Genomic DNA, 12,425 nt, shown 5'->3' on the forward strand with positions numbered 1-12,425 from the left:
CAGTGTATTGTCCAGCATCAGTGTGTCTGATCTCAGCATCAGTCTCTCTCTACCTCTGGAGGTGGAATATCAGGATAAAAACACCTACAGCTGCGTGGTCAATAACAACTTCACAAACCACACCACACATCTGGACATCAGTGATCTCTGTCACACATGTGCAGGTACGTCAGCTGTAATTAAACCACTGATATTTACTTACATATAAAAATAATACAGGTTGGTCTTTGTAAGCTATTTTCAAAAGTATTTTTAAAATGCCTTTTTGTTTGTCTGTTAGAGCTTACAATGAACCCCTGGTGTTAAATACTCACTGAGCAAAGGCAGGTCAGCATCTTGTAAAAAAACTGTCAAACATTTCACAGATTCTGTGATTTTAAACTGAAACTGTAATAGATCAACTTCTCCCCCAGACCATCTATTTTGTGTCTTTTTGCTGAACTCAGACTTGCAAGACTTATTCTAATTGCTGTTTTCTTGATCATTACAGAACTGGAAAGAAATCACTATCTGATAGTTGTCACCGTGGTGCTGTTCGTAACAGTTTGGGGATTGATCTGGTGCTATAGGAAGCGTAAACAAGGACAATGTGGCAAGTGTTATTTTCTCCAAAATCTTTATTTGAACGTGGAAAAAAAAATACATTTAATCTAAACTTCAGATTTAAATACATATTTTGGTAAAATGTTATTATTTTAAAACAGCTGAAACTGAGGTCGAAATTCCGTATACCACACCAACATTCAGTGCAGATCATTTACACCATATGGTAAGATCCGGTTCGGCTGTGTGCAATGCTTTTTGTGCAGCAGTCTGTGCAAATATCTGCGCACAAAAGTGCAACATTATTGTGCCCCCAAAAAAATCCTTTTCATCTTTGTTTGTGCTTAATTGTTTTGACATGGCTTATTCTTTCTAATTTACAATTACGCATTTGACAGACACTTTTATCCAAAGTGACTTGCATTGCATTGACTAAAAATAATTCATCAGTCACCACACTCTACTAATTAAAGGTGCAGTATGCAAGTTTGACACCCAGTGGTTGAAAGGGATTGCACTCCTGGATCCTCATCACAAAGTGTGTTGTTAGGACACGGGTTACAACGTAACCTACTCACCTAATGTTTATGTTTGTAATATTTATATAATTTGTTCGTTAATAACCTCATGTGGAACTCTAAGTAGGTCTCTCATTTTGGAGTCTGCTACAGTCCAGCAAAGGTCGCATTTCGGCCTGGAACGCATGCTTTCAGAGCCTTTCTGAATGAATGAATGAATGATTGAATGATTGAAAGAATGATTAAATGAAATGTATAGTTTTTCACCAAGGCAAGCCAGGGTGCTAAAGTATAATTGGCTAAACTGGCATTGGGCAGGTTAAAATAAGCAAAACAAATACAGCCATTCCCACACGAAACATACATTTTCAAAGCAGCATATCTGACTTCAGCATTGTTTTTCAGATAAACATGTTCACTTGGCATGTTTCGTAAATATCTGCAAATATATTATGTTTTTTTTTTTGTGCTTTAATAAAGTCAGAAACTTACATACAGCACCCTTATTCAACAGAAAAGCCTTCTAAGCATCACTGACTATTTAAGCTACATCTATTGTTGCAGAAAATGTGTTGTTACCCACCAGTTTAACAAATCGAACTAGATTTACTTGAATTTGCAACTGGCAGAACAACTTAGGCTGGCAGTTAGTAAACACACCTGCTGTCTTATCCAACTGTCATAACGGTCATTTAGAAACAAAAGATACTTTTGTTTACCCACTCCTATCTGGGATTTAGCACGGATACAGTTGAAATGTCCTGTGGTGCTGATGACAGATTTTTGATATGCGTCAATATTTGCCTTCATAACACAAGAGTTAACAGTAACGTTTGAGCACCTTTTTTATTTGATATTCTATTTATTAAATAACAGAAAAAAGGACACTGCTCTTGACTCAAATGGCGACAACGGGTGTACCAACAGATGCTGAGAGGATATGTATGTCAACAGAGACCAAGGCCCCATTTACACCAATATTTTTTAGTTTTACTAAACGCATGCATTTACTATGGTTCCGCCTTCCGTTCACACTACCCAAGAGTTTTTGAGCGCTGAAAACGGAGAATTTTGGAAATGCTGAAAATGTAGATTTCATCTTAAAATGCTGCTGCTCCATGTTAGTGCAGGATGGGGGAAAACAGAGACATTTGAAAACGGAGGCGGAACTGCAGACATTTGATTGGGGCTTTTTCCTCAATATTAAAGTACACAAATTTCAGTCTTGCATCCTTTCCTTTAAAGTTCAAACTTTGTAAGTTTGTGAACAGTGAATAATGTCATTCACATCACCCTAACTACATTGTTTCACTATCATAACAATAAAATGAAAACATAATATAAGGAACTGCCTATTTTCATTTTGATATTAACAACTTAACAGACAGCAAAAATGTTAAGGCATCTTTTAACTACATATTTATATGAGCACCAACTTCGTTGTATACATACTTATAACAAAACAGCCTATAACATTACTGCCTCCTTTCATTTTCAGTGAAAAATATGAAACGCTATCCCTTTTGCTGAATATCAGTTTCAATAATCAATAATGGCCATTATAAAAGTATAAAGTACAAAAGTTTATACATTATAAAATAAAAGGCAAGCAATCAGTCAAATATGCAGAATCAGTGTACATCAATCAGTGTAAATCAGTGGTTTACATTAATATATTACTTATCTTTGTGCTCAGCCAAAACACGTTACCTGAGAACAAGTAGTAGATTCAAAAGACCAAAGTGGGGGTATATGTTGTTAGATATAGACAACAAGATGAATTAAATATCACATTTAACAAATATAGTGAGATTGGATCCAGCGGAAGATTCTTAATGAACAGTCTGACAAGCACAGCTCTCACCTGGGGTTTTGTGCTCAAAGCACCCGCTGACTGCCTGGAGCTCAGACGGGCACATGCGCTGCAGCACATGCCAGAATGTGTGTGGTCATGTGATGTGCGTTTTCAGCAGTATAATGTGGACGGAGAGCTGTTCAGAAATGCCAAATGAAACATCAGTGTAGACGTGGTTCGTTTTCATTCTAAAACGTCATTTCAAAACTAAAACGTATTAGTGTAATCGGGGCCTAAAACTGCATCCAAAATTGCACAGTACTCATATAGGTACTATATTTGAAAAGTGCAGTAGTATTAATCTAAGTAGAATGGATTTTGGATCCACTATATCTGCTGCTCATTATCACGTGACCTGCGTCAGTTGTGTCACTTCTCACTTCACTCCCATTCATAAATTTTGTGTGGCCTTGTGGGATAGTAAAGTGTCCTTTAGATGCACCCTTTTTTCCCTCTTTCACTTTCATCAATTGGTGAAGTTTATTCCTCACCACTGTCGCCACTGGCTTACTTGGTTGGGACTTGTGGAGCTGCGCATCAATGGATTTGCTCTTCAGTGTTTAGACTTTCAGTATTGAAAATTAAACCCACTGAACTGAACTGAACTAAACTAAACTCTGAAAACTGGACTGACACATTTTCAGTCTACTAGAACTTCTATGTTAAGCTGCTTTGACACAATCTACATTGTAAAAGCGCTATACAAATAAACATGAATTGATTTTCACAATTTCACAACTAAGGTTATCGAGGTACTTCTCGTCTACTTTTTTTTAGGATTCTATGAATTCAGGCATACTACTTGCCTCGCATACAATTTTCACAAACTATATAGTAGGGAAGTATGTGATTTTGGAAGTAGCATGCTTCTCTGCTAGAGATTCTCCTTGTAACCTCCAGCTGTTGCTGAACTTTATCCGAATATCTTTAAGAGCAATTGTTTCTTCATCAGACCCAATATTGGTCTCATGGTTCTCTTTTCATTTTGAACAAGCTGTTTGATTAAATAGCATGTTTCCCCTTAGCCAGCTATGAAAAAAACTGGTAGCCAGATAACAGAGTTAGACACAGTCACTTGCTACCAGCACAACTGTTTTAAGAATTCTAGGCTGAGAAAGATTTGTAATCGTACCACACAGTACCAGGCTAACATGGAAATACTGGAACTAAACCTGACAGTTCTATGTTTCTGAAAGTGCGAAAGTGTTTTTTTTTTATCAAACCACTGCTTTTGATCTTGTTTTTAAAAATAATAAGGCAGACTTCTGGACAATGTAAAATGAACCAACATAATAAAATTTTTCTGCGGGCTGCCTGCAGAACATTTTTACATAAAACAGCTGCTGTTTGCACTTGCTTAACAAAAAATACAGAATAATGACATGTAAATAATTAATTAACGGCTTTATGCTTACCATTTATGCATTACTGCCAGATCAGCTCTTGTTTTGTTCTAGTGGTGCTGTTTTACTGTATTTGTAAACACATCAGGAGAGAAATGTTCTCGATGTTGTCTTTGTCTGATGTGGTTTGTGATTTCCTCGTTGCTTTTTTGTGTGCAAATAGTTATCATGTACATGTGTGTGTGCAGATCACGTCATACATGTTGCAAGCTGACTGGCTTCAGATGTGAAATGTTCTGCTGCCACTTTTCACAAAATCTTCATGATTTTGTGGACTGTGGTTTTGTGAAATGCATGCTTATATTTATATGAGTGAAAACAGTTGAAGTTAGCCCCCCTTTGAATTTTTTTTTATTTTTTTTTCCCAAATTATGTTTAAAAGTAAGGAAATTTTCACAGTATGTGATAATATTTTTTTCTTCTGGAGAAAGCCTTATTTGTTTATTTTGGCTAGAATAAAAGCAGTTTTTACATTTTTTATGAATCATTTTAAGTTTAATATTATTAGCCCCTTTAAGCTATTTTTTTCAATAATCTACAGAACAAACCATCATTATACAATAACTTGCCTTATTACCCTAACCTGCCTAGTTCACCTTATTAACCTAGTGAAGCCTTTAAATGTCACTTTAAGCTGTATAGAAGTGTCTTGAAAAATATCAAGTAAAATATTATTTACTGTCATCATGGCAAAGATAAAATAAATCTGTTATTAGAAATAGGTTTTTAAAAAAATTATGCTTAGAAATGTGCTGAAACAATCTTCCCTCCATTAAACAGAAATTGGTGAAAAAAATAAACAGTGGCGCTAATAATTCAGGGGGGCTAATAATTCTTAATTCTGACTTTAACTGTATATATATGTGTGTGTATATATATATATATATATATATATATATATATATATATATATATATATATATATATATATATATATATATATATATATATGAGCAATATCACACTCGCAGCAGTGCGAAATGGCTTTATATCAGCACTGGTGGGATATATAAAATCACTCTTTATTTATTCTTTTTCTTAGACTTTAAATATTTGGACTAGAAACAAGACAAAAACTCAAGTATAGTTTTTTGAATTTTTCTTGTTTTTTCACAGGAGGCTGAAGCAGAAGGTGGTACAGTGTACTCAAGCATCGCAACAAACTAAGGAGCACAGTGTACAATGTTTTTAATGATAAAACACTCATGACATAACAGTCACCTGCATATTCACATTTAATTTTTATGAATTAACATGCAGTTCATGGAAGCTCATTTCGGCAATTGTTTGTTTTGTAGTATTGTTGGTATTAATTCATGCTGGACAAGGAACGGGTTTTAAATGAAATATATGTAGCGAAATCCGTTAACTGATCACTGATGTTTTTTTTTTTCAATACCAATGTTTTATTCATCAAACATCAGAGGAAACTCTTGTATTCAGTACTAACAGGACATAAAGCCATGTTAAATACCTTTAGACTATCCATTCATCTCTAGAGTCTTCAGCAAAGTCCACATCCGCTTAAATACCACAAGAAAAACTAAATATTTTCTAGACTAGACATGTCTACACATTTGAGGTCATGTAACGTCTACTTTTATCTAGAAATCTGCATTTTCCTGTTTTGTAACATACTTAAGCACTGATTACTTACCATGTATTGTACGGAGTATTGTGTGGGAATTACTTCCTAAGTATTGTGCTCATATAAAACCATGCCGGTGAATAAACTTGCTTTTTTTTTTTTTTTTTTTCATTTTTGAAGTACTTTTCATTTTTAAAGAGCTTTTCATGTATTTTCTTAATGCCTACCCTACAAGTCAAATGACATTCACAAATTTCTCACAAGGGATCTTGTTTTAAAGCACATCTGAAACCTGTGTGACATGTATCTAATTGTAAAGCAATGCGTTTCAGTTGGAAAGTTTCACATGAACAAACCCTAAATTATTACAAAACTGAATGCTGTTGATTCATCAAGTCAGCACATTAAAACAAAGAGCCTCATTTATAAAACATTGGACAGAGCTGATCTCAGAGTGCGCATGATCACAAAAATAAACAGCAGCATTCATGTTTATATAATGAAAGCAGAAAAATGCTTAGAACTACATCAGACTTTAAGCAGAAAGCCAGACTTTGCATGTGGGAAGTATTTGGAAATCTTAAGCTCTGTTTTGCGCCAGGTTTTACAGCTTTTGACAAAGTACTTAGCCAGTGGTCTCAAACTCAATTCCTGGAGGGCCGCAGTTCTGCATAGTTTAACTCCAACCACCTCCAACTCGCACCTGCTTAATAAAACCGGCTGTGTTTGATTAGGGTTGGAGCAAAACTGTGGAGAGCTGTGGCCCTTCAGGAATCAAGTTTGATACCTATGCACTTGGCAGTGGACATTACATTGCCAGCTGTTTAAAAAAAAAACCTGTTTCGGCCAGCAGGTGGAGACGTTGTCACATTTTCAATTAGTAAAAGACCAGCTGACGGTAATAATACAGTTGTTAATTAGCTATACCTTCTGACGAAAGTAACTGTTAACAGTTAACGATGTTTAAGGCTTTAGCCACATTTAACAGCTTTTATCAACACATGAAAGAAATCTTTCTTTACAATCTTCATCTTGGACTTATAAGCATTCAAACATTTCTTAAGGATTTATGGCGCGAATATAAATAGTGATATCTGCGATAGGCACCAAAAAAGATCTTACCTTATAAAAACGACTCGACCACTTAAATAAATATTGTATTATAAAGTAATGGACAGTGGTAGTAGGTAAGATGTGACTTCAAAGAGTCCACTAGTGCTGGCCGATTTGGTCTAAGATTAAAATCTCGATTAACTCAATATTTTAACTCGATTCTGATTAGTGAACGATTATTTTATTTAAGTATTTAATTTTTTTGCCTGCATAGTTCACTGACAGGTTTTGTACAGTAAATATGCTCACATATTACAGGTCAGAGATTTTGAATGAAGGGTGCATTACTTGATTTTAAAATAAGTGTAAGAAAACACACACACTATCTACTATCTATGATTATTTATTCAACATCACCATTAAACAAATTAAATTAAACACAGACTGCCTAAAATGAACAGTCACTTTTTCTTATTAAAAAAAAGGTGAAAACAATTAACTTGCCTTTTTTGGAAACAAAAGTAATTAATTTTTAATGATTTCAAAAGTAAAAAATAATCAGTGTCCCTTTTAATAAAAATAACTCTTGTATATCCTGTAAACAATATTTTAAACGGTGCTTTTCTTTCATCCTTTGTAAACAAATGTTTTAATTGAAATGTTTTGATGTAATGGAAAATATGCCGTCACGAGGCATCTCTGGCGCAGCTTCCAGTCATCGTCAATATAGTGCAAAGTAACACAACAGTAACAAACAGAGAACGGTCACATGACTCCACACGCAGTAAGGTACATAGCAAAAAAATTTGATCGATTGTTGGTTCATAATGTTGACTTTGTCAAAACATTTTCAAAAAATAATGACTGCTATTTAAACTATTTTAACAGTTTGGAATTAACTAGTAAATTGTTTGTAATCATAGAAAAATATTGATATTGTATTCATTTTTTAAAGAACTGTTTAATATCGAACCACTTCATTAATCAGACCGCCTAGTTTTTCACGATTCCGCAAAAAAACCTAAATAACCTTATAAAACATCTAATTACAAAACATATGATCAAATTATATTCATTTCAGTTTGCAATTAACTGCATTACATGACTTATAAACGTTGCATACGCAGCACTTGTGATGTATTTGAGTGTTTCTCAAAAAATGACGTCTCACCTGCTCCCTCAAAATCATTACATTACATGGAATGGGAAACTTTCAGTCTGTGCAGTAAGCAGACGCAGATGAAGCACAAGTGATTTACATGTGAAATTAAAGCAAAGATAGGATTAGACATCCAGTGGCACAAATTGGATGTTTTGTGCGTTTGATGTACTTCAGACTGCAAGTGTGAGACATCTAACAAATGGAGCAGGGTCACGTGACTCCACACGCTGTAAGTAAATGAAAAAATAAATACTTTTTTTTTTAATTGAACTGGAAAAATTTGATCGATTATTGGTTTAGAATGTTGATTTTGATTACGTTTTGATTAATTGTCCAGCCCTAATGCAAACCATTTTCAAAAAATAATTGTTATTTAAACTATTTCAATAGATTGGTAATAACTAGCAAATTGTTTGTAATGATAGGAGAATATTGATGTTAATGGCCTATTAAAAACTTATTCATTTTATACAGAACTGTTCAATATCAAACCAATTCATTAATCAGAACCCCTAGTTTTCCATCAATCGCTGAATCAAACACAAAAATCAACAAAAAGTTCCAAAAATTCTCAAAGACAAAATAATGGCAAAAAATGTAAATAATCTCATAAAACATCCAATTCCACAGCGCACATAATGTATTTGAGTGTCTCTTGAAAAATTATGTCTCACCTGCGCCCTCACAATCATCACATTACATGGAATGGGGGGGATTGAACCTTTTGTATGTTTGACGCACTTCAGACTGCAAAAGAAAGTGTGAGCAAACATCTAAGAAACAGAGCAGGGTCACATAACTCCACACAAGGTAAGGCAAGTAATTGAAATGGGGGGAAAAAATGACCTGGTAAATCAATTATTAGTTAGCAATGCCAATTTCGATTACTCTTTGATTAATCGCCCAGCCTGAACTCAAACCATTTTCACAAAATAATGATTGCTATTTAAACTATTTTATTAGATTGCAAAGTACTAGTAAGGTGTTTGTAATCATGGGAGAATATTGCTCTATAGAAAGTCAATTAATTTTATACAGAACTGTTTAATTTCAAAACACTTCATTAATTAAGTATTACAGCCTCTTTTTCAGCATAATGAAACTCAAGCAAGCACAATAAATTTAGTACATACTTAAAAGCCTCCAGAATATAACAAATCACATAACACTGTGAAATTCTACATGACAATAAAAACAAACAATAGAAAAATAATAATAATAATAAAAGTTCTCACGTGAGGAGGACAAAGAGTCACACTTGAAAGCGCAGGATCTAAATAGAAACTGCTACTGAGCTTTTTTGCATTGCTTTCTTATATGAGAGAGTAATGAGCGAGAATACCTGAAACTCTTCCCACACTGAGGGCAGTGATAGGGATTCTCACCAGTGTGGGTCCTCTCATGCATTCTGACAGTCATTGAATCAACAAATCTCTTGTCACAGTATGAACACTTGTACGGTTTCTCTCCAGTGTGCATCCTCTCGTGTACTTTCAGATACTGTGCGGATTTTATTTTCTTGTTACAATGTGAACACTTGTAAAACTGTCCAGTGTGAACTCTCTGGTGCAGCTTTAGCTCCGCATCTCTAACAAACGTCTTTCCACAATCAAAGCACATGTGGTTCTTCACCCCCCTGTGTCTTTTCAGGTGTATATTTAAAGTGCTCATCTGACTAAAACTCTTCCCACACAAGGAACACGGGTACGGTTTCTCCTTCGTATGAACTTTTAAGTGATCCTTCAGAGTATCCGGCCTAAAAAAGGTTTTATCGCAGTGATCACAAGCAAACGATTTGACTCCAGAATGAATACGCAGATGTCTTTTAACACCCCGCAAGCATCTGAAACTCTTCCCGCATTGATCGCATTTATGTGGCTTATCGTCAGTGTGAATAGTCATGTGATCCCTAAGATTTCCTTTTAGCCTGAAACTCAGTCCGCATTGATCGCACGTGTGAGGCCTCAGTCCGGTGTGAATTGTCATGTGTTCCCTAAGATATCCTTTCATCCTGAAACTCGCTCCACAGTGATCGCACGCAAACGGTTTCTCTCCTGTATGAACTCTTATGTGATTTGTAAGGAGTCCTTTTCGTTTGAAACTCTCTCCACATTGTTCACAAGTGTGTGGGCTCTCTGCTCTTCTTTTCAGTAACTTACTTTTAGTCCGCGAGCGGGTCAGAGGTTTTTTTATGTTATTACTCCTCTGCTTCCCCCGGGTCTTCATCTTGGTTTCTCTGATTGGGTCTAAAATGGAAAAGAAAAGTTGTTATTTTCAGTAACGCATGAATCAATTTAAGAAAAGAGAAAAAGTATGTTAATGCAGACCAATGTTAAGTGGATTTACGAGTATTTTGCCAATTGGGGGAAATGTAAGAGATCTTTTATTCATTTTACATTTACATTTAGTCATTTAGCAGACGCTTTTATCCAAAGCGACTTACAAATGAGGACAAGGAAATTCATCATTAATTAATTCATCATATGCTTATATTGCTGTAATGCAGGGGTCTTAAACTGCCGGCCCACAACCTTGGATAAATAAATTCTTTTGAAATGTCTGGGTAAAAAAAAACTTTAAACACGATATATTTCATTTTGAGAAACATTTAAGCTATTTTGTTACAGTAAACGTGTCAGGCTGAATAATTAAAGTGAATCGTTGACTTTTGCTGTCTTCATTTGTTTCAAGAACACAGATTTCTTTACAATTTAAAACGGCATCTTTTGATCTCTTCTCTGCTGAAGATACTGTTGTACTAGAAAACGTAAATTAAAAATTTTACAAAAACGGTATGGCAGAACATGTTGGTAGTTTTAAAACCTTGACTTTTGTAAACCACGGTTGGGCATGGGACGATAACCATTTTCAAGGTATACCGTGGTTTTGAAAAGTCAACATTTGCCAACATGTTTTGCTGCACCGTTCCTAAGGTATGAGTAAGATTTATTTACTTTTTTAGGACAACAGTATCTTCAGCAGAAAAGATCTCCAAAGATGTCGTTTTAAATTAATTTGTTTAAATCTGTGTTTTCTAAACTAATGGAGAGCCAATGATTAATTTTAATAATTTCATTTGACATGTTAACTGCTCTAATATATTATAAATGTTTCTCAAAACAAAATCTATTGTGTTCAAAGGGGAAAAAGTTTAAATGTTTTTTTTTACTCAGACATTTAAAAAGAACATATTTTAGAGCCATAATTACAATACTGTGAAATCGTTATATTTTTATCCAAGGTTATCATACCGTCAAAATCGTATACTGTATTGCTTGAAAACGGTTATACGTTATTGCTTGAAAACGGTTATAGTCCCATAACTAGTTTGATGTCCTTTTAAAAATGCAGTATGATCACATTTATGCAAAGCTGACAGAAACTCTTGTCAAATGTATTATTTTCTCCATTTGAAAACCAGTCTGTCACTTTTATTATTTATTATTGTTCTGACAACAACATCAGTAAAACATTGAGGTAACTTAAAGCTGGTTTTATATTCACACAATTGGACATTTTCCTTAATACTTTAATTACAGAATAGTATTATTTGCAATTTCAAAACAGAGAAATCATTTCAGCAGCTAATGACTATTAAAGTACAACATTGTTTACAGTCTATTAAATAGTGCTAATGCCTTTTTCAAGTCATACATACATGTTATTTCATACTAAATATTTAAAGTGCCATGGTAAACAACGTAAGGAGTATCACAAGATCTCAATGAATATGCGACTATAAAACCAACTTTACTTTTAACTGTTGCTGCTTCATGTTTTATGACCTTAATGTACTTCAGAATCACAAATGAGTGGCAGAAACAAGCATCAACCTCTTAGTTCTTCAGTCTCTTCGATTTTATTTCCTCTTCAAACTTCTCTCCCCACTGCCGTTTCATAAATACTTCTTCTTTTTCCGGTTGGCAAACCAACTCTTATGTGCACATTCCGCCACCTAGAGGGAAGGAGGGTACGATGACCTTTAAATGATATGGATGTAGGTTTAATAAAAGGCTTTTCATTAAAATGCAGCCATTTGCATTGGTCAGAACCTTTAAGCATGCGGGAGAATAATTGTATAGCTTGTTAAAAAATTTAACATCTCACCTTAAGACTTTGATGCATTATTGCCTCTTTTTTAACATGGTGAACTACAGTACTAAGCATATTTGAGTACACCCCATTTTGAAAATGAATATTTTTATCTATTTCTCAGTGAATATACACAATGTATTTTGGTGCATTTGCAATGCAAATGCAAACAAATATATTTAACATACATATATATATATATATATATATA

At 34.4% G+C, this 12,425-nt stretch overlaps 3 protein-coding genes across 10 annotated transcripts in view; 2 read left to right on the top strand and 1 right to left on the bottom strand.

The window, feature by feature from the left end:
• The window catches only part of si:ch211-236g6.1, a 7,397-nt gene extending 1,274 nt beyond the window's left edge, over positions 1-6,123 (top strand). Inside the window, exons 3-7 of one of the 7 annotated variants that reach the window (XR_012397287.1) lie at positions 1-164; positions 281-327; positions 491-592; positions 705-769; positions 5,436-6,067. The exon at positions 1-164 is cut by the window's left edge and continues 136 nt beyond it. Coding sequence is in view for 3 of the 7 variants with exons in the window: in XM_073936161.1 (XP_073792262.1) it covers positions 1-164; positions 491-592; positions 705-769; positions 5,436-5,486 (382 nt within the window). In the remaining 4 variants the exon portion in view is untranslated. Of the gene's footprint in view, positions 165-280; positions 328-490; positions 593-704; positions 770-5,435 lie in introns of all 7 variants that reach the window. The other 6 variants (XR_012397288.1, XR_225215.6, XR_012397286.1 and 3 more) reach the window with 6 other exon arrangements.
• The window catches only part of blf (bloody fingers), a 201,498-nt gene that overhangs the window by 85,610 nt on the left and 103,463 nt on the right, over positions 1-12,425 (top strand). The gene's annotated exons all lie outside the window — the stretch shown is intronic.
• Positions 7,349-12,033, bottom strand: LOC100007966 (uncharacterized). 2 transcript variants are annotated; one of them, XM_021469456.3, is made up of 2 exons: positions 11,956-12,033; positions 7,349-10,368 (listed from the first exon to the last, which is right to left on the bottom strand). In XM_021469456.3, exon 2 carries the CDS (start codon positions 10,346-10,348, stop codon positions 9,410-9,412), a length of 939 nt encoding a protein of 312 aa, XP_021325131.1. In that variant the 5' UTR covers positions 10,349-10,368; positions 11,956-12,033; the 3' UTR covers positions 7,349-9,409. The 2 variants fall into 2 exon arrangements, with proteins under 2 accessions (XP_021325131.1, XP_068072676.1); XM_068216575.2 differs by having other exon boundaries at positions 11,908-12,033.

The sequence above is a fragment of the Danio rerio genome, chromosome 22 (genome assembly GCF_049306965.1).
Source record: "Danio rerio strain Tuebingen ecotype United States chromosome 22, GRCz12tu, whole genome shotgun sequence".
NCBI classification, from domain to species: Eukaryota; Metazoa; Chordata; class Actinopteri; order Cypriniformes; family Danionidae; genus Danio; species Danio rerio.

What these genes read in the sequence shown, in the direction of transcription:
- LOC100007966 (XM_021469456.3), bottom strand. Translation starts at nt 10,348, where the DNA reads ATGAAGACCCGGGGGAAGCAGAGGAGTAATAACATAAAAAAACCTCTG.